The sequence below is a fragment of the Balaenoptera ricei genome, chromosome 5 (assembly GCF_028023285.1).
Source record: "Balaenoptera ricei isolate mBalRic1 chromosome 5, mBalRic1.hap2, whole genome shotgun sequence".
In the NCBI taxonomy this organism is placed as follows: domain Eukaryota; kingdom Metazoa; phylum Chordata; class Mammalia; order Artiodactyla; family Balaenopteridae; genus Balaenoptera; species Balaenoptera ricei.
In genome coordinates, this window is record NC_082643.1 from 66357848 (window position 1) to 66384942 (window position 27095).

Sequence of the window (27095 nt, forward strand, 5' to 3'; positions counted from 1 at the left end):
TAGAAGGAGAGACAAGGGAGCTAATACTTGCAAGGAAGTGATTCCATTGGTAGACCATGGACTATAAGGTGAGTAAGGAGAGACAGAAGGACATAAGGTAGTAAGTGATATATAATGAACAGTTGATAGCATCAGTGGATTAGAGGTCCCTTTGAAGTTGAAGAATTGAGAGGGTACAAGGAGGAGTAAGTGAGCTGGAAAGACAGACGTGCTTAGAGATTAGAGTGCTTGAAACAGAGATTTTGGAAATGATACAGCAATTGACATTATCAAAGGCTAATGCAGTGGGTGTCTAAGATGCAGTGAAGGATCCCATCATTCAAACTGAAGCGGTCAAAGAACTAAGAAGGCAAATGGATCACCTATACTGAAATATCCACACGTGACACAAGGGTTGGTGGTGGGAGAATGACAGTAAACTAGAGCAGTTTCAGTGGAGTGGAGGAGAAAGACACCTAACGAGGTGGGTTGAGGAGAGAATGGCAGGCAAGAAAAAGGAGTCAGTGAGTACAGATAACTCTTTTGACAAGCTCTGCAGTGACTTGCAGGAAAATGCAGAAAAATGGGGCTGATGGTGTGAGAGGAAGGGTCTGAAGAAGACATGGGGTTAAGGGTTATTTCAAGACAGAAGATTCTGCTCAACATCATTAATCATTAGAGAAATGCAAATCAAAACTACAATGAGGTATCATCTCACACCGGTCAGAATGGCCATCATCAAAAAATCTACAAACAGTAAGTGCTGGAGAGGGTGTGGAGAAAAAGGAACCCTCTTGCACTGTTAGTGGGAATGTAATTGATACAACCACTATGGAGAACAGTATGGAGGTTCCTTAAAAAACTAAAAATAGAACTAGCATACGACCCAGCAATTCCACTACTGGGCGTATACCCTGAGAAAACCATAATTCAAAAAGAGTCATGTACCACGTTCATTGCAGCTCTATTTACAATAGCCAGGACATGGAAGCAACCTAAGTGTCCATCGACAGATGAATGGATAAATAAGATGTGGCACATATATATATACAATGGAATATTACTCAGCCATAAAAAGAAACGAAATTGAGTTATTTGTAGTGAGGTGGATGGACCTAGAGTCTGTCATAGAGAGTGAAGTAAGTCAGAAAAAGAAAAATAAATACTGTATGCTGACACATATATATGGAATCTAAAAAACAACAACAACAAAATGGTCATGAAGAACCTAGGGGCAAGATAGGAATAAAGACGAAGACCTACTAGAGAATGGACTTGAGGATACAGGGAGGGGGAAGGGTAAGCTGGGACAAAGTGAGAGAGTGCCATGGACATATATACACTACCAAATGTAAAACAGATAGTTAGTGGGAAGCAGCTGCATAGCACAGGGAGATCAGCTCGGTGTTTTGTGACCACCTAGAGTGGTGGGATAGGGAGGGTGGGAGGGAGGGAGATGCAAGAAGGAAGAGATATGGGGATATATGTATATGTATAACTGATTCACTTTGTTATAAAGCAGAAATTAACACACCATTGTAAAGCAATTATACTCCAATAAAGATGTTAAAAAAAAAGATAGAAGATTCTAGAGTATGTGTGTATGTTCATGGGTCTGATTCATTAGAAAGGGAGAGACTGATGCTGTTAGGAGAGAGAGGGGATAGCTGCAGGAACAAAGGTCTTCAGGAGACAAGATTGGAATCTAAAGCACAAGTGGAAGCTTTTGCTTCTCATAGAAAGGGGCACAATTCTTCCCTGAAATATGAGAAAAGACAGAATCCATGGGTGCAGATTAGAGTAAGGCAATAGATTAGTGGTAAGAAAATAAGGGAGTTCATGACATCGCTTCTATTTTCTCAAGTGTGAGGCAAAGTCTTCAGCTGTTTGGGGTCAAAGGTGTGAAGGCTGGAGTAGAGTAAAGAAGGCATTTGGTCATCTCACTGATTAGGAGAACTAATTTATTAGGTGAATAAAGTGGGCTTGCTAGGCAGTGCCAAGTGACCAGCTGAGATTTGTGGTCATGAAATTGAAACAAAAGCAGTCAGTATGATTGTGTGATTTTGTACAGGAAGAGTCAGCTGCTCAGGTGTAGGCAGAGGGTGGATGGGTGGGCTTAACCAGGGTTGAGGTTTTCCCAGGAGAAGTACGGTGAACAGCCAAAGAGCCAATGGGGTGGTGAAGATGTTGTAAGTAAGCAACTGACATGACAGACCATAGAATCAAGGCTGATAAAGACAAGTCAAGGAGAACATGAGATAAAACGTGGTCAGCCAAGGAACTGGAAGCCCAATGTGGACAAGGAATTGTTCTGGGTGGAGTCATCAATCAGAGGCCATAAGTGAGCTGGATGTTTATACCCAAGTCCCATCAGCTCTGTTAGCTTGTGAACTTGGTGATGACTGAACATATAGCAAGCACTTAGTAAACATACTCTTTGAATTTTTGCTCAATGAGTGTTTTGTTACTCCATCTTTAACAATGTAATAGTATTTACTGAGCACCACCATGTGCTAAACACTGAGAAAACTATCCTCCCTTCAAGGATCCCTCCCCTTAGCTGAGGAAAACGATAGTGATATAACCCAAAATCTTAAGTGCTATAATAGAGGTATGTTCAAAGTGGCAACCCAGAGGACTGCAATGACTAACTGTAGAGAAGCCTTAAGAAGGGCTTCAAAAAGAAGTGACAGTGATTAATCGAAGACAGCTAGTGACAGTGACTAGTCAAGGACAGCTAGAAAGTCCCCAGGTGGAGAGAGAGCAGAGTGAAGAGATTGTTTCATCACCAGAGTCTCAATTTCCTATCAGAGCTTCTTGAGGTCCAAAGACAGGGCATTGTAAAACAGCAGGTAAATGACACAAGTGTTATCCTCCTTTGAAACAAAATGAGGGGACTTCCTTGGTGGCACAGTGGCTAAGAATCCACCTGCCAATGCAGGGGACACGGGTTCGAGCCCTGGTCAGGGAAGATCCCACATGCCGTGGAGCTACTAAGCCCGTGAGCCACAACTACTGAGCCTGCACTCTAGAGCCCGCGTGCCACAACTACTGAGCCCTCGTGCTTAGAGCCGGTGCTCCACAACAAGAGAAGCCACCGCAATGAGAAGCCCGCGCACTGCAATGAAGAGCAGCCCCGCTTGCCGCAACTAGAGAAAGCCCACGCAGCAGCGAAGACCCAGTGCAGCCAAAAATAAGTAAATAAATAAATTTATATTAAAAAAAAAAGGGTCCTTGCAGGCAAACCTTCCCATTAGAACCCCCAGAGGGACCCCCAACACCTACCTCTCAGGGAAGATGGCGGAAGCCGTGGCGGGAATCTGGTCAGCAGAGACGGGGAGACCATCACGCTAGCTCTGGGAAGCAACTCGACTTCGTGGGGCTTGTGGGGCTCGCGGGGAGCACGGGGCCCCTGGGGCTTATGCGGCTCGCAGGCCTCACGGGGTGGATGAGGCTTGTAGGGTGTATGGGGTTTGGGGGGCCTGTGGGGCTCACAGGGTTGGTAGAGCTCATAGGGCTCGTGGGGCTCGGGGATCTGGTGGGACTCTGCACACGCCTCGGATTCGCCTGACTGGTCTTGCTCGTCGGCCTCCTCGGGTAACTCCGGCTCCTCAGACTCCTCAGGCTGCTTGTGCACGTCAAATATCCTGACTACAAAGGGCTTCTGGAGGGCTTCGGAGCGAGCGGATATTTCTGCCGTGTCATGCCCATCGGACAGCCCAGAAGAACCGGAAAACTCTTGTCTCTCCATTGGCGGCCCAGAAGCTCCTGCTGGACGACGGCCGGAGGCTGCTCGCCTTCTAGAGGATGGGAGAGGATGGGCGGGCGGCCCGCCCTCCGCGCCCCGCCCCAGCGCGCCCCGCCCCAGCGCGCCCAACCCGGACGCGGCAGCGGCGCGACGCCTCTGGGCCCCTCCCTGCACGTTCTCCCGTTGCCAAGAGGACGCGCCAAGCTGCCAGGGCCCACCTGGGGCCCCGCCCCTTAGAGAGGAGACAGGTGAAAAAGAGAAAGGGGGCGGGCCCCTGATCAGCTGTTTTTGCTTCCCTTACTTTAAGTCTGTTTCTAAGCGCATACACTTGCGTGTAGGATCATTATATCTTCTTGCAGAGTTGACCTCTTTATCATTATGTAATTCCCCTCTTTTAAAAATTTATTTTTCCAGTTTTATTGAGAAATAACTGACATACATCCCTGTATAAGTTTAAGGTGTACAGCATGATGGTGTGATTTACATGTATTGTGAAATGATTACCACGATAAGTTTAGTTAACATCCATCCTCTCATACCAATACAATAAAAAAAATTTTTTTTTCTCCTTGTGATGAAAATTCTTAGGATCTACTCTCTTAACAACTTTCCTATAATGCATACAGCAGTGTTAACTAGAGTCATCATGTTGTAGGTTCCATCCCTGGTGCTTATTTATCTATAACTGGAAGTTTGTATCTTTTGACCACCTTCCTCTAACCGACCCCCTCCCCCCAATCCATATAACCACAAACCTGATTCCTTTTTCTGAGTTTGGTGTTTGTTTAAATTCCACATATCAGTGAGATCATATAGTATTTGTCTTTCTCTGTCTTATTTTGCTTAGCATAATGCCTTCAAGGTCCATCCATGTTGTTGCAAATGATAGGATTTCCTTGTTTTTTAATGGCTGAATAATATTCCATTGTGTGCAAGTTTGTATGCATGTATATACATATATATATATATACACTACAAATTCTTTTATCCATTCACCCATCCATGGACACTTAGGTTGTTTCCATGTCTTCACTACTGAAAATAATGCTGCTAGGAACATCGTGGTGCAGATATCTTTTTGAGTTAGTGTTTTCATTTCCTTTGGATATATTCTCAGAAGTGGAATTGCTGGATTATACGGTAGTTCTATTTTTAATTTTTTGAGGACCCTCCATGCTGTTTTCCACAGTGGCTGTACCAATTTACAATCCCACCAATGGTACCACAGATTCCCTTTTCTCTACATCCAAGCTGGCGTTTATTATCTTGTCTTTTTGATGATGGCCATTCTAATAGGCTTGGGGGGATACTTCATTGTTTAACTGGCATTTCCCTAATGAGGAGTGACGTTGAGTATCTTTTCATGTACTTGTTGGCCATTTACAGATCTTCTTCAGGAAAAATGTCTGTTCAGGTCCTTTGCCCGTTTATTTTTTCTGCTATTGAGTTGTAGGAGTTCTTTATATATTTTGAATATTAACCCCTTGTCAGATATATGGTTTGCAAATACTTGTCCCATTCCATTGGTTGTTTTCTCATTTTGTTGATGGTTTCTTTTGCTGTGTAGAAGCTTTTTAGTTTAATGTAGTCCCACTTATCTTTTATTTTGTTGCTTGTGCTTTAGGTTTAATTCCCCTCTTTATCTTTGATAACTTTCATTATTCTCAAATCTTATCTGTCTGAAATTAATATAGCTACTCCTGCTTTCTTTTGATTAGTGTTGTATCTTTCTTCATTCACATAATTTTAATCTATATGTCTCTTTATATTCAAAGTGAGTTTCTTGTAGGCAAGAAGTGAGTTTCTGGATCTTTTATTTTTTAATCCACTCTGACAATTACTGTCTTTTAGTTGGTGCATTTAGACCACTGACCTTCAAAGTGATTATTGATTTAGTTGGATTAATAGCTACCATATTTTTACTGTTTTCTATCTGTTGTCCTTGTTCTTTGTTTCTCTTTTTGTCTTCCATTCTTTTTCTACCTTTTGTGGTTTTAATTGAGCATTTTATTTGATTTCATTTTCTCTCTTTTCTTGGCATATCAGTTATAACTTCTTTTATTTTTTTTAGTGGTTGTCCTAGAGTTTGCAATATACATTAACAACAAATCCAAGTCTACTTTCAAATAACACTATACCACTTCACAGGTAATGTGAATACCTTATAATAACTAAATAATCCAAATTCCTCTCTCTCATCCCTTGTATCATTGCTGTCATAATAACATTTATACACACATATAAGCATACATAGTCAAATATAATGTTGCTATTGTTATTTTGAAGAAACTGTAATCTGTTAGATCAATTAAGAATAAGACAAATGAAAGTTTTAATTTTACCTTCACTTATTCCTTTTCCAATGTTCCTTTCTTTATGTAGGTCCAAATATCTGACCTATAGCATTTTCCTTCTGTCTAAAGAATTTCTTTTTAACATTTCTTGCAACACAGAAGTACTGGCAAAAAATTCCCTCAATTTTTGTCTAAGAAATTTTTCTCCTTCACTTTTGAAGGATTTCACAGGGTACAGAATTCTAGGCTAACAGTTTTTTTTCTCTCAACACTGTGAATATTTTACTCCACTCTTTTCTTGTTTGCATGGTTTCTGAGAAGCCTAATGTACTTCTTATCTTTGATCCTCCATAGGTAAGGTGTTTTTTCCTCTGGCTTCTTTCTGGATTTTTTCTTCATCTTTGATTTTCTGCAGCTTAAAAGTGATATGCCTATCTATAGCTTTTTGTTGTTGTTGCTGTTTTTTTTTGGGGGGGGAGGGCATTTGTCCTGCTTGGTGTTCTCTGAGCTGCTGGGATCTGTGGTTTGGTGTCCAACATTAATTTGGAGAAATTCTTACTCACTGTTTCAAATATTTATTCCATTCCTTTCTTTTCTCTCTTTCTGGTTTCCCATTACACACATGTTGCAACTTTTGCAGTTGTCCCACAGTCCTTGTATATTCTGTTCTGTTTTTTTCTAGTCTTTGTTCTCTTAGATTTTCAGTTTTGGAGGTTTCTATTGAGATATCCTCAAGCTCAGAGATTCGTTCCTCAGCTATGTCCAGTCTTTTAACAAGCCCACCAAACATGTTCTTCATTTCTGTATGGTGCTTGTGGTATCTCTTCTGTATTTTTTGCCTTTTAGTATGTCTTGTAGTTTTTCTTGATAGCCAGGCATGATGTACTGGGTAAAAGGAGCTGCTGTAAACAGGCCTTTAGTAATGTGGTGGTGAGGTGTGGGGGGAGGGGGAGTGTCCTATAGTCCTATGATTAGGTCTTAGTTTTTTAGAGACTAAGTGCCTCTGGACTGCAAACTTAAGTCTTAGTTTTCTGCCCTTTTAGGTGGAACAGAATGTCTAGAGTGGGCTGGAGTTGGGTATTTCCCCCAGGTCAGTTAGGCTCTGGTGATAACCCAGCAGGCTAGGCTCTGGTTAACTAGTTTCCCCTGAGGGCAGGCCTTGTTAAGAAGGACAGAGTGCTCTGGCATATTTCAAAAATTTTTTTCCCCTCCCTTGGAAGCACCAGGGGATTTCTCTCCAATATTTATTATGGGAATCTGGTCAAGGTCCTGGAGGTAAATCTCAAATAATTGGGGGCCCCTCCAATGACTGGGTTCCCCTAGAGTTTTTTAACTTTCAGATTACTCCACTTTGAGCAACCAGCAATTCATCAGTCACCGTTCCGTTTGTTCTACCCTGGGGTTCCCATGGGGAGTTTCCCACCATAAGTCTCTGCTCTGGTAAATTGTTAATCTCTGTATTCTCCTGTTGCTCCCTCCAATGCTGATATTTTAGTCTGTTCAGCTTTTTAACTTGTTAGAATGGAGTGGTGGCTTCCAAGCTTCTTACATGCTGGACTCAAAACTGGAAGTCCTTTTTTCTTAAAAAAAAAGATCAAGACAGGACACTAAGGTTCGAAGTTGGATTTATATCATGTCTGTAGGTAAATAGAGTTATCACTCTTACAAAATATTTCTAGTAAAGAAAGCTTATCTATATAAAAAAGCTAAATATCAAGAATTTAAAAAACAAATCCCTACGGTGTTCTTCTTTTAGTGCAATAGTTTCTTAAAAAGAAGCCTTTCTGGGGCTTCCCTGGTGGCGCCGTGGTTAAGAATCTGCCTGCCAATGCAGGGGACAAGGGTTCGAGGCCTGGTCCGGGAAGATCCCACATGCCACAGAGCAACTAAGCCCGTGCGCCACAACTACTGAGCCTGTGCTCTAGAGCCCGAGAGCCACAACTACTGAAGCCCGCACACCTAGAGCCCATGCTCCGCAACAAGAGAAGCCACCGCAGTGAGAAGCCCGTGCACCGCAATGAAGAGTAGCCCCCGCTCGCCGCAATTAGAGAAAGCCCACATGCAGCAATGAAGACCCAACGCAGCCAAAAATAAATAAATAAATAAATAAATAAAATTAAAAAAAAAAAAAGAAGCCTTTCCTAAATCTTTCTGAATGCTGTTAATTTATATTTCTATGTGGGTTTGATAGTGCTTACCTTTCTTATTGCCCTATCCTGATATTTCTTTCCCTACAGTGTTAAACGGATCCACTTAAAGGAAAGACACCTGGATTTTTTCTTGAAAAGAGAAAAATTATTAAAATATTTTAATGTAAATCTCATTTCATTGAGAAACTACAAATGGAATGAATGCTTGCTACTGTTCACTTTAATTTGGTTGATTAAAAATCCAAATCCCAGGAATTCCCTGGTGGTGCAGTGGTTAAGAATCCACCTGCCAATGCAGGGGGCACAGGTTCAAGCCCTGGTCTGGGTAGATCCCACATGCCACGGAGCAACGAAGCCCATGCACCACAACTACTGAGCCTGTGCTCTAGAGCCTGTGAGCCACAACTACTGAGCCAATGTGCCACAACTACTGAAGTCCGTGCACCTAGAGCCCGTGCTCCGCAACAAGAGAAGCCACCGCAATGAGAAGCCCATGCACCACAACGGAAAGTAGCCCCCGCTCACCGCAACTAGAGAAAGCCCGCATGCAGCAACAAAGACCCAACGCAGCCAAAAATAAATAAAAATTTAAAAAAAATATCCAAATCCCTCCAAATACATTGTTTTACCAATATTTTTGAAGTTCAAGATATAAATAGAGATCCTCTTAATCAATTAACATTATCTTATATATGTGTATATGCCGTGCATTGAGAAAATAGGAAATGCCTTATTTTTTATTGGGAAGTGGAAACTTTTGGCTTCCAGCCTGCCACTAAACATTGCCTGGTGACATTCAAATCATGAGCCTCACAGTGGGCCTAGGCCTGATCACTGCATGTCTGCAGCCAGCTGTGCAATCAGGTCTCTGGCATCTTGCATGATGGAGGGTATCTCTGAGCCATTCTCAGTCACCTGGGTTCCAAACAAGAACATCTTCCTGTCATTTCCCACCTCAGATAATGCCAAAGCTTCATGGATATCTGTAATGTGATAGGCTGCTTCAAGATCCTTCACCAAGAATGAAAAAAGAATTGAGAAAAACTTGGTTATTTTGTAATCTTTTTGGATAGATACATTTATTACTCTCATTTATTGCTCTCAATGACCCCACCTCCATTCTAATATGGAGGATACTGTAATCCCATTACTATGATCTTAATGATTGTTTGAATATAATGATTTTCATTGGAATTATATCAGCATTTATGAGTTATCATCAAAAAAGTATGTTCTGGAATGAAGTTAAGTCAATATAATACCTTAATCAATTTCCTAAACAGTGCAGTCAATCTGCTTCTAATTTTGTTTTTCCATTTTTATCTTTATTTTCCTAAGATTATTTTTAATTTGTCTTTAACAATAGAAATTTGATTCATTAATTGGTTTTTGTCCATATCATATTTTATTGATTAAGCATTTGCCAAATGTGAGTTTTCTTTTGCAACCATTATTTCTACTGAACAAAAAATTTTGGATCAAATTTGGGGGGATGGAGGGAGACTGAGAAGGGATAAGGGAGGAAGTGAATTCAGAAAATGGAGTAGTGGGTAAAGGAGGCTGAGAGGGGAGGGACAGGTGGAGGGAAAGAGGACAAGATGGAGAAGTGGGGAAGGCTTAAAGGGCGGAAACCCACTAGGAGAGGCAGAGAGAGGAGAGATTAAAATGAGGAGACAGAAAGCATGTGTTTATGCTGCATGCCAAGGTCGAAACCTCCTTGAGGTCAAAATGCCAAGGTCAAAACATATTTCTTTGCCTCTCACACATCAAGAATTATTTATGCAAATGACCTCTGACATTCCCTCTCCTAAATACATACACAGATTCAGTTATAGTTTTTAAGTCCTTTGCAAAAGTTTAAGTATTTTCACTCCTAAAATTGCATTTGTATTTGGCTTTTTGTTGTTTCATAGTGTTCTCCCATAGCTTTAGGGCATCATCTGGAAATAGTCCAATATTGTGTCATTTTTTTCTTGTACCAATATGAACCTATCAAATTCCATAACTGGGAGCCTGTGAGACTTTTCCTGATGTGGTATGATTACCTTTCTGGTCCTTCCAATATATTGCCTGTTTGAAACCTGAATTCACTTATTCCTAGAGCCCGCAGTGAATTTTACAACTGTGTTAATGAATCTAGGAACATGTGGACAATGTCTCAAGTTAAAAAAAAAAAGTCACTGATGGAGAGGAAGAAAATAGGAGAAGGAGGGTGTTGCGTGGGAGGAGGGGCTCCTTGTAATGATAAAAGCACATCAGGGATAAATATCAGGTGCATTCCACACTTACATAACTGTGCCTTAATAGAGATCATCACTCAAAGAGTAAAGATAGTAAGTTGACGTTTTAAAAATACTTATCTAATAACTTGAACCAGTGAGTCATACAAAAGAATAAATTACTTTGGCCAAGGAGTATCAACCAAGATGCATTAAACTTAAACTAGAATATCCAAACCTTTTATTATTAAACCCCAGTAAAAGTTATAAATTTGACACCAAATGGCTCTGTTTATTCAATTTGATGAAGAGATATAAACCACAAAGGAGAGTATTACTAAATTTGACTATTAAAAATGAAAACCTGGTACTTCCCTGGTGCACAGTGGTTAAGAATCCGCCTGCCAATGCAGGGGACACAGGTTTGAGTCCTGGTCCAGGAAGATCCCACATGCCACGGAACAACTAAGCCCATGTGCCACAACTACTGAGCCTGCACTCTAGAGCCCGTGAGTCACAACTACTGAGCCCACGTGCCACAACTACTGAAGCCTGCGTGCCTAGGGCCCATGCTTCACAACAAGAGAAGCCACCACAATGAGAAGCCCGAGCACCGCAACGAAGAGTAACCCCCACTCACCACTAGAGAAAGCCTGCGTGCAGCAACGAAGACCCAATACAGCCAAAAATAAAAATAAATAAATAAATTTATTTTAAAAAAATGAAAACCTATGTATTAAAAAGAGAACCATAAACAAAGTAAAATGATAAGCTAATAGATTGCTGGAGAAGATATGTGTAATGCATGTAACAGACAAAAGTTTTTCCAAAGGACATGAAAGACTTCTACAACTCAAAGGAGAAAAGATAAACACCGTAACAGGAATTTGGGGAAAGATATTAAAAGATAATTCATAAATGTGGAAATTGATTTCAGAGAATGACACTAATTTGAAACTAATAACCAGTGAACATCTGAAAAAATGTTCAAGCTCACTAGTAATTAAGGAAATGCAAATTATAATAATAAGATAAAATTTCACCCTCATGAGACTGGCAAAAATGAAAGTTTGACAAACCAAGTATTGACAAGGATGTGGAGCTTTAAAAACTGTCATATACTGCTGGTAGGAAAAATAAACTGGTTCAATATCTTTGGAAAGCAACTTGCTAATATCTAGCAAAATTGAATATGTACAAATCCAAAACCCAGCAATTCCTCATGCACTAGAGAAATACTGGTACACATCAACGAGGAGACACATACATGAAGATTCACTGTAGAACTGATTTTAACAATAAAACATTGGAAATGAACCAAATATCCAACAAGAAAATGGTAAAGCCATGGTATATTCATGCAATGGAATACTATACAGCTCACTTAAATGTACCAGGATCCTCTAAACCTTTACAGTTTGTGGTACTTAAGATGCTCATTTAAAAAAAAAATCTCCAGCTTTTCTTTTAGAAATAATCTGCTGGACTAGCATCTATGCTGGACTTTAATATAGGCTCCTACTTTTACATCATCATTTGTAATTATTTAGTTTACTTCCATAAATATTCACCCATAGAAGTAGTGGAAGAAATGGCAGGAACTGAGCTCTCTTATGACTGGCAACCCTAGCAATTAAGAGAGGGGTTTTAGCATTACAGGCATACCTCAGAGATATTTCAAATTTGGTTCCAGACTACTGCAATAAAGTGAATACTGCAATAAAGCTAGTCACATGAATTTTTTTGTCTCTCAGTGAGTATAAAAGTTATGTTTACACTACTGTAGCCTATTAAGTGTGCAATATCATTGTCTAAAAAAAGTACATACCTTAATTTAAAAATACCTTACTGCTAAAAAATGCTAACCATCATCTGAGCCTGCAGCAAGTTGTAATCTTTTTGCAATAGTAACATCAAAGATCACTGATCACAGATCATCATAACAAGTATAATAATAATTTTAAAAGTTTGAAATATTGTAAGAATTACCAAAATGCTACACAGAGACATGAAGTGAGAAATGCTTTTGGGAAAATGGTACCTATAGACTTGCGCGATGCAGGGTTGCCACAAACCTTTGATTTGTAAAAAACACAATATCTGCAAAGTGCAATAAAATGAGGTATGCCTGTACAATGCTATAGATGTCTAATACCGTTTTTAACTTTCTTTATTGTAGTAAAATACACATAAAGAAATTTGCCATATTAACCAATTTTAAGTGTACAGTTCAGTGTACAATTAAGTACATTCACATTGTTGTACACCATCCATCTCCAGAACTCTTTTCAACTTGTAAAACTGATACTCTGTACCCATTAAACAATAACTTACTGTTTCTCCCTCCCCCAGGCCCTGGCAACCACTCTTCTACTTTTTGTTTCTATGAATTTGACTACTCTAGGGACCTTATAAAAGTGTATTCAGGGACTTCACTGGTGGCGCGGTGGTTAAGAATCCACCTGCCAATGCAGGGGACATGGGTTCGAGCCCTGGTCTGGGAAGATCCCACATGCCATGGAACAACTAAGCCCACGAGCCACAACTACTGAGCCTGTGTGCCACAACTACTGAATCCCGCATGCCTAGAGCCTGTGGTCCACAATAAGAGAAGCCACCTCAATGAGAAGACCGCACACCGCAATGAAGAGTAGCCCCCACTCGCTGCAACTAAAGAAAGACTGCATGCAGCAACGAAGACCCAACGCAGCCAAAAATAAATAAATAAATAAATAAATTTTTTTAAAAAAGTGTAATCATACAGTATTTGTCCTCTTGTGACTGGCTTATTTCACTTAGCATAATGTCTTCAAAGTTCATCTATGTTGTAGCATGTGTCAGAATTTCCTTTTTTAAGGCTGAATAATATCCATTGTATGTATATATCACATTTTGTTTATCCATTCATCTGTGGATGGACACTTGGGTTGCTTCTACCTTTTGGCTACTGTGAATAATTCTGCTATGAACATGGCTGTGCAAATATCTGTTTGAGTTCCTGCTTTCAATTCTATTGGTTATATACCCAGAAGTGGAATTGCTGGACTATATGAAAACTCTATTTTTAATTTTTTAAGGAACTGCCATACTGTTTTTCACAGTGGCTGCACCGTTTGACATCCCCACCAACACTGCACAAGGGTTCCAATTTCTTCATGAACGTTTAATATTTTAATGCATGTGTGTGAAATAAATTCGGGTCAGGCTAATTGATCTAAAACTACTTCTTTATACATATTAAACACACAAATATTTTGTAGAAATCAATTCAAAAGTCAATAAATGTTTACTGAATTAAATTCAACAGGTAGATTGGATCAAGATGGTGGAGTAGAAGGACGTGTGCTCACTCCTTCTTGCAAGAGCACCGGAATCACAACTAACTGCTGAACAGTCATGGACAGGAAGACACTGGAACTCACCAAAAAAGATACCCCACATCCAAAGACAAAGGAGAAGCTGCAATGAGATGGTAGGAGGGGCGCAATCACAATAAAATCAAATCCCATAACCGCTGGGTGGGTGACTCACAAACTAGAGAACACTTATACCACAGAAGTCCACCCATTAGAGTGAAGGTTCTGAGCCCCACGTCAGGCTTCCCAACCTGGGGGTCTGGCAACAGCAGGAGGAATTCCTAGAGAATCAGACTTTGAAGGCTAGTGGGATTTGACTGCAGGACTTTGACAGGACTGGGGGGAAACAGAGACTCCACTCTTGGAGGGCACACTCAAAGCAGTGTGCACATCAGGACCCACAGGAAGGAGCAGTGACCCCATAGGAGACTGAACCAGACCTACCTGCTAGTGTTGGAAGGTCTGTGGCAGAAGCGGAGGGTGGCTGTGGCTCACCACGGGGACAAGGACACTGGTAGCAGAAGTTCTGGGAAGTACTCCTTGGTGTGAGTCCTCCCAGAGTCCGCCATTAGCCCCACCAAAGAGCTGGTAGGCTCCAGTGCTGGGTTGCCTCAGGCCAAAGAACCAACAGGGAGGGAACCCAGCCCCACCCATCAGCAGACAAGTGGATTAAAGTTTTACTGAGCTCTGCCCACCAGAGCAACACCCAACTCTACCCACCACCAGTCCCTCCCATCAGGAAGCTTGCACAAACCTCTTAGATAGCCTCATCCATCAGAGGACAGACAGCAGAAGCAAGAATAACGACAATTCTGCAGCCTGTGGAATGAAACCACATTCACAGAAAGATAGACAAAATGAAAAGGCAAAGGACTATGTCCCAGATGAAGGAACAAGATAAAACCCCAGAAAAACAACTAAAGGAAGTGGAGATAGGCAACCTTCCAGAAAAAGAATTGAGAATAATGATAGTGAAGATGATCCAGGACCTTGGAAAAACAATGGAGGCAAGGATCAAGAAGATGCAAGAAATGTTTAACAAAGACCTAGAAGAATTAAAGAGCAAACACCTAGAAGAATTAAAGAACAAACAAACAGAGATGAACAATACAATAACTGAAATGAAAAATACACTAGAAGGAATCAATAGCAGCATAACTAAAGCAGAAGAATGGATAAGTGACCTGGAAGACAGAATGGTGGAATTCACTGCTGTGGAACAGAACAAAGAAAAAAGAATGAAAAGAAATGAAGACAGCCTAAGAGACCTCTGGAACAATATTAAATGCAACAACATTCGCATTATAGGGGTCCCAGAAGGAGAAGAGAGAGAGAAAGGACCCGAGAAAATATTTGAAGAGATTATAGTCGAAAACTTCCCTAACACAGGAAAGGAAATAGCCACCCAAGTCCAGGAAGTGCAGAGAGTCCCATACAGGATAAACCCAAGGAGAAACACGCTGAGACACATAGTAATCAAACTGACAAAAATTAAAGACAAAGAAAAATTATTGAAAGCAACAAGGGAAAAACGACAAAGGACATACAAGGGAACTCCCATAACGTTAACAGCTGATTTCTCAGAAGAAACTTTACAAGCCAGAAGGGAGTGGCATGACATATTTAAAGTGATGAAAGGGAAGAACCTACAACCACGATTACTCTACCCAGCAAGGATCTCATTCAGATTCGATGGAGAAATCAAAAGCTTTACAGACAAGCGAAAGCTAAGAGAATTCATCACCACCAAACCAGCTCTACAGCAAATGCTAAAGGAACTTCTCTAGGCAGGAAACAAAAGAGGAGAAAAGGACCTACAAAAACAAACCCATAACAATAAAGAAAATGGTAATAGGAACATACATATCGATAATTACCTTAAACGTGAATGGATTAAATGCTCCAACCAATAGACACAGGCTCGCTGAATGGATACAAAAACAAGACCCATATACACTGTCTACAAGAGACCCACTTCAGACCTAGGGACACATACAGACTGAAAGTGAGGGGATGGAAAAAGATTTTCCATGCAAATGGAAATCAAAAGAAAGTTGAAGTAGCAATACTCATATCAGATAAAATAGACTTTAAAATAAAGAATGTTACAAGAGACAAGGAAGGACACTACATAATGATCAAGGGATCAACCCAAGAAGAAGATATAACAATTATAAATATATATGCACCCAACATAGGAGCACCTCAATACATAAGGCAACTGCTAACAGCCATAAAAGAGGAAATCGACAGTAACACAATAATAGTGGCAGACATTAACACCTCACTGACACCAATGGACAGATCATCCAGACAGAAAATTAATAAGGAAACACAAGCTTTAAATGACACAATAGACCAGATAGATTTAATTGATATTTATAGGACATTCCATCCAAAAACAGCAGATTACACTTTCTTCTCAAGTGCGCACGGAACATTCTCCAGGATAGACCACATCTTGGGTCACAAATCAAGCCTCGGTAAATTTAAGAAAACTGAAATCATATCAAGCATCTTTTCTGACCACAAAGGTAAGAGATTAGAAATCAATTACAGGGAAAAAAACGTAAAAAACACAAACACATGGAGGCAAACAATACATTACTAAATAACCAAGAGATCACTGAAGAAATCAAAAGAGGAAACCAAAAAAACCTAGAGACAAATGACAATGAAAACACGACAATCCAAAACCTATGGAATGCAGCAAAAGCAGTCCTAAGAGGGAAGTTTATAGCTATACAATCCTACCTCAAGAAACAAGAAAAATCTCAGATAAACAATCTAACCTTACACCTAAAGAAACTAGAGAAAGAAGAACAAACAAAACCCAAAGTTAGCAGAAGGAAAGAAATCATAAAGATCAGAGCAGAAATAAATGAAATAGAAACAAAGAAAACAATAGCAAAGATCAAGAAAACTAAAAGCTGGTTCTTTGAGAAGATAAACAAAATTGATAAACCTTTAGCTAGACTCATCAAGAAAAAGAGGGAGAGGACTCAAATCAATAAAATTACAAATGAAAAAGAAGTTACAATGGACACTGCAGAAATACAAAGCATCCTAAGAGACTACTACAAGCAAATCTATGCCAATAAAATGGATAACCTGGAAGAAATGGACAAATTCTTAGAAAGGTATAACCTTCCAAGACTGAACCAGGAAGAAATAGAAAATATGAACAGACCAATCACAAGTAATGAAATTGAAACTGTGATTAAAAATCTTCCAACAAACAAAAGTCCAGGACCAGATGGCTTCACAGGTGAATTCTATCAAACTAACACCCATCCTTCTCAAACTCTTCCAAAAACTGCAGAGGAAGGAACACTCCCAAACTCATTCTACGAGGCCACCATAAGCCTGATACCAAAACCAGACAGAGATACTACAAGAAAAGAAAATTACAGACCAATATCACTGATGCAAAAAACAGAATATGGATGCAAAAATCCTCAACAAAATACTAGCAAACAGAATCCAACAACACATTAAAAGGATCATACACCATGATCAAGTGGGATTTATCCCAGGGATGCAAGGATTCTTCAATATACGCAAATCAATCAATGTGATACACCATATTAACGAATTGAAGAATAAAAACCATATGATCGGGCTTCCCTGGTGGCGCAGTGGATAGGACTCCGTGCTCCCAGTGCAGGGGGCCTGAGTTCGATCCCTGGTCAGGGAACAAGAGCCCACATGCATGCCACAACTGAGAGGTTGCATGCCGCAACTAAGGGGCCGGTGAGCCACAGCTAAGGAGCCTGCCTGCCGCAACCAAAACCCAGTGCAACCAAATAAATAAATAAATAAGTATCAAAAAAAAAAAAAAAAAGAGAATGGGAATGATTAAAAAAAAAAAAAAAACCCATATGATCATCCCAATAGATGCAGAAAAGGCTTTTGACAAAATTCAACACCCATTTATTTTTTTTTTTTTGACTTTTTCAAGGTCTTCCAGTGTTTGCCTGCATTTTTTTTTCACACACACACACACACACACTGTATTTTATTTTTACAAGAGATAAACAGACTGACACCAAGCATTGTACATGGATGACCACAACCAAAGCAACAATGATTGCAATTACCAAACATGAAACACACTCATACTATGTCATAATATTGACATTCAGTCCAGTAATCCTCCACTCAACACCCATTTATGATTAAAAACTCTCCAGAAAGTGGGCATAGAGGGAACCTACCTCAACATAATAAAGGCCATATACGACAAACCCACAGCAAACATCATTCTCAGTGGTGAAAAACTGAAAGCACTTCCTGTAAGATCAGGAACAAGACAAGGATGTCCACTCTCACCACTATTATTCAACATAGTTTTGGAAGTCCTAGCCACAGCAGTCAGAGAGGAAAAAGATATACAAGGAATACAAATTGGAAAAGAAGAAGTAAAACTGTCACTGTTTGCAGATGACATGATACTATACATAGAGAATCCTAAAGATGCCACCAGAAAACTACTAGAGCTAATCAATGAATTTGGTAAAGTTGCAGGATACAAAAGTAATGCACAGAAATTTCTTGCATTCCTATACAATAACAATGAAAGATCAGAAAGAGAAATTAAGGAAATAATCCCATTCACCATTGCAACAAAAAGAACAGAATACCTAGGAATAAACCTACCTAAGGAGACAAAAGACCTGTACGCAGAACACTATAAGACACTGATGAAAGAAATCAAAGATGACACAAACAGATGGAGAGATATACCATGTTCTTGGATTGGAAGAAACAATATTGTGAAAATGACTATAGTACACAAAGCAATCTACAGATTCAATGCAATCCCTATCAAATTACCAGTGGCATTTTTTTTACAGAACTATAACAAAAAATCTTAAAATCTGTATGGAGACACAAAAGATCCCGAATAGCCAAAGCAGTCTTGAGGGAAAAAAACAGAGCTGGAGGAATCAGACTCCCTGACTTCAGACTATACTACAAAGCTACAGTAATCAAGATAATATGGTAGTGGCACAAAAACAGAAATATAGATCAATGGAACAGGATAGAAAGCCCAGAGATAAACCCATGCACCTATGGTCAACTAATCTATGACAAAGGAGGCAAGGATATACAATGGAGAAAAGACAGTGTCTTCAATAAGTGGTACTAGGAATACTGGACAGCTACATGTAAAAGAATGAAATTAGATCACTCCCTAACACCACACACAAAAATAAACTCAAAATGGATTAAAGACCTAAATGTAAGACTGGACACTATAAAACTATTAGAGGAAAACATAGGAAGAACACTCTTTGACATAAATCACAGCAAGATCTTTTTTGATCCACCTCCTAGAGTAATGGAAATAAAAACAAAAATAAACAAATGGGACCTACTGAAACTTAAAAGCTTTTGCACAGCAAAGGAAACTATAAACAAAACGAAAAGACAACCCTCAGAATGGGAGAAAATATTTGCAAACGAATCAACGGACAAAGGATTAATCTCCAAAATATATAAACAGCTCAAGCAGCTCAGTATTAAAAAAACAAACAACCCAATCCAAAAATGGGCAGAAGACCTAAATAGACATCTCTCCAAAGAAGACATACAGATGGCCAAGAGACACATGAAAAGCTGCTCAACATCACTAATTATTAGAGAAATGCAAATCAAAACTACAATGAGGTATCACCACACCAGTTAGAATGGGCATCATCAGAAAATCTACAAACAACTAATGCTGGAGAGGGTGTGGAGAAATGGGAACCCTCTTGCACTGTTGGTAGGAATGTAAACTGATACAGCCACTATGGAGAACAGTATGGAGGTTCCTTAAAAAACTAAAAATAGAATTACCATATGACCTAGCAATCCCACTACTGGGCATATACCCAGAGAAAACCATAATTCCAAAAGACACATGCACCCCAATGTTCATTGCAGCACTATTTACAATAGCCAGGTCATGGAAGCAACCTAAATATCCCTTGACAGACGAATGGATAAAGAAGATATGGTATATATATATACAATGGGATATTACTCAGCCATAAAAAGGAACGAAATTGGGTCACTTGTAGAGACGTAGATGGACCTAGAGACTGTCATACAGAGTGAAGTAAGTCAAAAGGAGAAAAACAAATATCATATATTAATGCATATATGTGGAACCTAGAAAAATGGTACAGATGAACCGGTTTGCAGGGCAGAAATAGAGACACAGGTGTAGAGAACAAACATGTGGACACCAAGGCGGGAAAGTTGGGTGGTGGTGGTGGGATGAATTGGGAGATCGGGATTGACATATATACACCAATATGTATAAAACAGATAACTAATAAGAACCTGCTCTGTAAAAAATAAATAAATAGAATTAAATTAAAAAAAAATAAATTCAACAGGTATTTGTTGAATTCGTACTATGTACAAGGCATTATGCTAAGTTTTACAAGGGACACAAAGGTGAATGATAGTCTCTGTTCTCAAGGAATTTACTGCTGCCCCTTGGTATCTGAGGGGGATTGGTTGCAAGACCCCAGAAGACACCAAAATCTGAGGATGCTCAAGCCCCTTACATAAAATGGCATAGTATTTGCAAATAACTTATGCACATCCTCCCATATACTTTAAATCATCTCTAGATTACTTATAATACCTAATACAATGTAAATGCTATGTAAATAGTTGCCTGTGTGTGGCAAATACAAGTTTTACTTTCTGGAACTTTCCAGAATCTTTTTTTTCCTGATCCACAGGTGGTTGAATCCACAGATATGGAGGGCTGACTGTATAATCCAATAGATCTAATAGTATAAATTGAACTGAACATACAACATATTATTGAATACCTTGCTATTAAAAGTAGACATTTCTACTTCTTGTATTAATAATAAAACTATTGAGTACAATTTTTATTTGCACAAATTTTTACCTGTTTGTTTGCAAACACAACCAGAGGAAGGATTGGATTTGTCCCAATTAGTTGATGAAGGTGCTTCTTGGCTTCAGGTAATCTGTTGTGATCTGCTGAATCCACCACAAAGATTAGCAGCAATCCCTTGGAAAGGTACATTTCCCAACAAGAACGGAAAGGTTCACTGCCACCAACTACAAAGAACAGTAGAGAAGGAAGACACACACACAAACCTCAGAAGAGTCCACTGAGGGGGGCAGGAAAGACACATCTTGATAATTTCTGGACACTGGATAAGTATTCTGATAAAAGACCTCTGTGAGACTCTACCCAATTCTTCGAACAACTTGAGCGATGTTACTGGGGAAATGTTTGGTGGGAATATTTACCCTCCACAAGCGGGTCACTCATTCTGGAACACAAAGGACCAGCATAAAGATCTTAAATTTTTACTACAGTGGATGCCTCCTGATCTGTTATACACAGCAGCCACGACGGCCAATGCCTGTCTGTCAGGTATAGCTCAGCGAATGGGAGTAGGATACTAAAATAATTCAGGGTGGTGGGTTAAAACACATATTTCTCTAAAATAAGTTTTAAATGGACTGATTTAAATGTCATAGGCTAGCCTCACTTGCACAACTTTTTTCCTTTGTCAAAATCCCAGAACTAATTTCCTCTCTTAATCTTGCACTATGATCCTGTGGGCATTCAGGAATACTTGCCTCAGAAAAAATTCCTTTGGGTTATTTCATTCTGTTGATTCTTCCCAGAAGAAACTTTTTGGAATGATAATAATACATACACAATGAATACAGTTTTTATTTTTCTCCTGGGACAGAATATGACAAACAATGGCCCACAGCATAAATCTGGCTCACTGCCTATTTTTGTACAGCCCACGAACAAAAAATGGATTCTACCTTTTTAAAGGTTTGGGGAAAAAAAGAATACCATTTTGTAACACATGAACATTATATCACATTTGGATTTCAGTACAAATAAAGTTGTATGAGAACACAGGCACGTAGATTTGTGCACATATGGTCTCCGGCTGCTTTCGCAGTACAACTGCAGGGTTGAGTAGCTGCACAGAGCCCGTGCGGCCACAAAGTCTACATTAGCTATTCTCGAGCCCTCTGCAGAAAAAGTGTGCAGACTCCTGTTGTAGGGACTTAACAATACCATTTAAAAAACTAATAGGAAAGGGTGTTGATTTGTCTTTGCTTTGTTTTCTTTTGTATGGAGAGCCAGGCTAGTCATTCTTTGAAGTATTTTGTGTTTTTAATTTTTTTAAAGAATGTGTATAATCCAAGTAATTCATATGGTTTTAACACATGTAGTTTAAAGATGAATGAACATGTCGTTCCCCATGTTTTTGACAGCACCATGACATTTCACCTACATAGGGATTGCTATCTTTTAGTTATTAACTTCCAACTTAACAGCAATGTAGTTGAGAATAGTTTGTATGATGCATCCTCTTTGAAAACTTTGTTAAGACTTGCTGTATGGCCCAGTAGGCGGTCACTGTTGGTAATTGTTCTGTGAGTGTTTAAGAACGTGAATTTTAACTTTTGTATGTGGCTAAAATTGTCTAATTGGACAATTTTATATTATTCACTAGATCAAACTTGTTGACTGTGTTCAAATTTTATATATCTCTGCAGATTTTTTTTCTCCTTGATCTTATTAGTAATTGACAAATATATGTTGAAACCCCTCACTCCAACGGCAGATCTGTCCATCTCTCCCCCTAATTGGAGTTTTCTTTTTTCTTCCTATCTCCCTTTCCTTTTTTCCTTCCCTTTCCTTTCCTTCCCTTTTTTCTTTTCATTTTTTATATTTTGAGACTTTTGTTAGCCATCCATTTCATTAAAAATATTATTTCTTCCATAGCTTCTGGGGAAACTGAAAACTCTAGTCTTAATAATGCTTTTATCATAAAGATTTGCCTACAGGTTTACCAGTTTCTCTGCCCACCATTTTCTCTTCGCAACTGAATGAAAGCAAAAATTCACAGCATTTTACTTGCAGACTGGAGATGGGGTACAAAAGGGGGTACAGAAAACTCCCAGTTTTCTGGCTTGAGCATATTGATGGGTGAGGAGACATTTACTGACCAGTTGGATTACAAGGGAAAGGAACAGATACGGAGATATAGCAAACATTTTGTCTTGATGATATTAGGCTTGAGAGGCCAATCAGACAGCCAGGTAGAGATGTCAGGCAACATTTGGATATGTTTGGCTGGAGAGATAAATTTGGGAGTCATTAGCATATAGATAGTATTTAATGTCAAGAGGAAAGATGAAATCATCCTAGGAGAGAGTGTAAAGAGGAGACAAGAGGATCTAATGCAACTTTGGGGTACAGCAATATTTTGAGAGGTGGTGATTCCAGAACTGCCAGAGGAGGGGTTTCTGGGTTGCCTTCTGGTTACAAGAGGTTTGGAGTTTACCTCTATTTGCATTTGCAGAGAAGGAAACACACTGTATTTACTTAGATTGCATTTATATTTGGGGTAGTAAGGGAGGAGGGAGGCTGTTATAGGACAGGTGCGGAAGCCTTCCTCTCAACTCCCCTTTATCATCACCACCGCAAAAAGAAAAAAATAAAAGAACAGAAAGTGATCCCCACACTGTACCCAAGCACTAAACTACACGTGCATTCTGAAAGTCTAGGAAAATCTGACCCAGTGTTTCATTTCACAAGGACCCAATGTCGATAACATTAAATCTGGCTTAAGGTATAACAATAATGTGGCTACAGGCTATCGGTTATCCCCAGAACTACTGAGAAAGACAGCTTACTCTCCAGGAACTCCAACTGGCTGTCTTCAGTGCTGATGCACACTGCATTGAAACCTTGGGTTGGTGCCACGCTGTGCTGGACTCTGTTTAAAGCTAGAGAGTGGAGAACACTGGTCTTCCCTGCTCCATCCAGGCCCAGCACTAGGATCTGCTTATTTTTCTCCTGCGAAACAAAAGATAAGTCAATAAAGCTATGCTATCAGGGCCTGGTTTTCCTGGCTCCTGGCAGTGTGCCTGCCAATAATATTGTGGAATTGTAAACCAGAACAAAACTTCGCAAAAAATTTAATAGAACAAACTGTACCAGTCAGTTTGTATTTTATATAATCAGCCATCAGTTATGTGATATTAATTGCATACCCCCTCTCCATCCCCCAACTCCTGGTCAATCTATCAAATAAATACTTTATATATATCAGGATTTATGGGAGGTGCCATATTTTCAGGGTCAATTTTCAGACTTCACTTTGCTTCCTGAGTTCACGTCTATTGGAGACTGCAACAGAATTCAATTTGTTGTATGGGGTCTTGGGGCCTACTTGTTCCATGTATTGACTTTGCCACTGAGCATGTAAGCATCTAAGTTCTCATATTATTAATCTGTCTTGTCTTCCCAGTTGAATCACTAGATTAAAAGCTCTTAGGGCAAGGTTTACCCTCAGAAATGAAAAGGCGAAGATTATAGAAACTGTTAAACCAGTTCCAATCATAATTGAGTATTTAAAAATCTGATGCTAAAACCTGATGAACTAGATGTAAACTTTAGGAAGAAGCATTCTACCAACAAGCAAAATTTTATGACAAGTGATTGAGGGGCAAGAGGGCAGGCTGGTATGAAGACAGAAATAGAAATTTCAGAGTGCTCAGAAAGGTGACTTTTAGGGTACAAACTTTAATGTAAACAGTAATAAATGAGCAACAATCCAGCCAGAGTACTCACAGGAATGCTATTTCTCAAACAGCCTACTAAAGAGATTTCTCATGTATAAAAAACACTAGTAAATGTCTTCAGTGGCATTCGTTTAAAAATAATAATCTTATACATTTCTGCTTGAACACTAAATGTTGACATTAGACTCAGACTGGATTTCTGTTTAAAAAAAAAAAAAAAAGTGATCCTAAACAGCACTAAATGTCTATCCCACCTCCCACCTCTTTTTTTTTTTTTTTTTTAAATATATAAGATCTGTGTAAAAGTAAGATGTTTTAAGGTCTGGTCTAATAGGGTCTTGTGTAGCGGGCAGCATTTAATAAACCTGTCTAGTAAATAACAGAATGTTTGTTTTTGGAGTGAATTCTTTTTTTTTTGTTTTTGGTTTTTTTTGGAGTGAATTCTTGATGGCTCTTAAAGCAAAAGGTATTTCCATAGGTGTTTCCTCTCTCCATCCCCACTTCCTCCCCGTTCCCTCTTACCCACACCTAAATGTCATAGTGTCATTCTGAGAGAGTGATGGTAAGGAAGAGGGACTTGATGCATGAAGGGGTTGCTTTAAAGCAATGATGCCACCAAGAACTGGCTGCAAGATGTGGATTGTGTCCCCCTCATTATCTCCACCAATGGCTCTATGCAGGCTATCCCAACATATTTCATCAGTTCCAAGATGCTGTGTGTTTTTTTGTTTTGTTTTTTCACATTTTAACATCTCTGAAATGAGGACTTTACAATCTATGGTATGTCATATTTTGGTTGGCAGCATTTTTTTTCTTTGTTTGTGGTACCTAAAATAATGGCACCTTAGATCCTATGAAATTTTGTGAATAAAAACAGTTCCCTACTCCCTTTCCAACCATATCGCTGCTCCTAAACCCCTAGAAATTCTGCAGTCACTGATGTTTTACATTTTGCTTATTTTTTAGTCTAAAATACAAGCCTCCTCATGTTTATAATCTCTTAAGAAAAGCAGGGGTTACTGTAAACCAGGAGTTCAGACCCAAAATGTAATTCTCAACACGACTGTTCCTTGCAAAAGTTATTCATTTAACTATATGTGAACCTATGTAGTCTGTGTTTTACCAGAGATCAAATCTCCATTAATAATTCACATTGTTTAGAACCAGAAAGCAGCTCTGAGCTCAGGAACTCCAGGAGCACACAGCCCAGTGAGCTGATCCAAATAATGCCTGTTTTTCCTTCTTCCCCCTCAATTTTTAAATCATGGTAAAATACACAACATAAAGTTCACCATCATAACCATTTTTAAACATACGGTGATATTAAATCCATTCATAATATTGTGCAACCATCACCACTATCCATCTCCAAAACTGTTCACCTTGTAAGACTGAAACTGTACTCACTAATCTCTAACTCCGCACTCCCCCTTCCCCCAGGCCCCACCATTCTATTCTCTATGATTTTGACTACTCTAGGTACATCATATACGTGGAATCATAGGTATTTGTCCTTTTGTGACTGCAATGTCTGGTTTCTGAGACCTCTCAGTTAAACCTTTGTGCCCGTCCCTTCTGGGCGCTGGTGGTCTGAAAACAATGGAAGTAGTAACCTCAGCGCCCACAGAAAATGTCCAGAGGGACCCAAAACACATCCTGCACAAATTCAGGAGCCCTGCACCTTCCCACATGGAACTTAGGAAACAGAAAAGGCTGGGAGAGAGAGTGCATGTGTGGTGAGGGTTTGGGGCTGGTTTCAGTGTCGTGGGCAGACTGGGAGCTAGCGTTGGGCATCGGACGGAGATGGGGCTGGAAAGAGGGCTGTTCCCCGCGCTCCCGTGAACCCGACTAAGGCCTCCTCTTCAACACTAGACCTGACGAGACCTGACCTTCCTCAACACTAGACCTAGACCTTGGACGCAGGGTCGGGGTTAGCGGTGAGAGCGGGCAAGGGGCTGGGGAGATGGCGTTCGCAGCTTGGCACACCCGTTCCATCCGCGGGTGTAAAGCCCGCACACGAGACCGGACTCCCACCGGCGCGAGAGCCGGCGCTCCGGCCAGAACACCGACAACGGCCTTGGGTGAGGGTCTGAGGCACCCTTCTCTTACCAGCAGCTCCAGCGTGGGCTTTGCCAACGTGCTGTTGTCCTCCTCTTTCTCTTCTTTTTCCGTAAATTGTTCCTTCCCTTTCTCCGTCTCCCGCCCTTTCCTCTTTTCCTCTTCTTTACTCTTACTTTTCTCGTCCCTCCCCCTCTCCTTTTCTTTTTCCTTAATTTTCTCCTTCTCCACTTCCTTCTTTTTATCTTTCTCCTCCTTTCCTTTTCCCCGAATTTTCTCTTTCTCCGGCTCCTTTCCCTTCTCTCTCTTCACTTTCCCCCTCTCCATCCCCACCACCCTTGTTTCCGTCCCTCCTCCCAGGCGCCCGAGCGCTGGAGCTGCGGTGCGGGGTCCCGGCAGGAGTGGCTCCTGCGGGGGGCGCAGGGAGGAGATGCAGGTCCCCGCGGCGTACAGCGCCCCAGCGGTCACCGCGCTGCCCCGAGGGGCGACGGCTGCAGTCCAGCATCTCGCGCTCGCTCGCAGGGGGCTGCACGCAGCAGACTCGCCGAAGCCTGGGGCGGTAGGCGAATTGGAGAGGGTAAGGCGCGGGTAGCTAGAGGAAGGGTCGAGCCCAGGCGAGGGGGTCAGGGAGGCCCGGCCGCGGGAGCTCGGAAAGACCGGTCAAACAGGAAAAGCGTCCCCAGGTG

At 40.3% G+C, this 27095-nt stretch overlaps 2 protein-coding genes across 2 annotated transcripts in view; both read right to left on the minus strand.

The window, feature by feature from the left end:
* SPMAP2L (sperm microtubule associated protein 2 like) overlaps positions 1 to 3730 on the minus strand; it is a 65448-nt gene extending 61718 nt beyond the window's left edge. Inside the window, exon 1 of the mRNA XM_059924086.1 lies at positions 3265 to 3730. Coding sequence (XP_059780069.1) covers positions 3265 to 3730 — 466 coding nt within the window. The remainder of the gene's footprint in view (positions 1 to 3264) is intronic.
* Positions 3731 to 8763: 5033 nt separating this feature from the next.
* ARL9 (ADP ribosylation factor like GTPase 9) lies at positions 8764 to 26736 on the minus strand. The gene is made up of 4 exons (XM_059924087.1): positions 26461 to 26736; positions 23461 to 23623; positions 20666 to 20841; positions 8764 to 9182 (listed from the first exon to the last, which is right to left on the minus strand). Exons 1-4 carry the CDS (start codon positions 26734 to 26736, stop codon positions 9003 to 9005), a joined length of 795 nt encoding a protein of 264 aa, XP_059780070.1. The 3' UTR covers positions 8764 to 9002.
* Between the last annotated feature and the right edge of the window lie 359 nt (positions 26737 to 27095).

Coding starts and splice junctions, on each gene's coding strand:
- ARL9 (XM_059924087.1), bottom strand. CDS start 26,736: ATGGAGAGGGGGAAAGTGAAGAGAGAGAAGGGAAAGGAGCCGGAGAAA. Junction 23,624..26,460: donor AGCCCACGCTGGAGCTGCTG/GTAAGAGAAGGG, acceptor TTTGTTTCGCAG/GAGAAAAATAAGCAGATCCT. Junction 20,842..23,460: donor CCAGTTGGAGTTCCTGGAGA/GTAAGCTGTCTT, acceptor TGTTCTTTGTAG/TTGGTGGCAGTGAACCTTTC.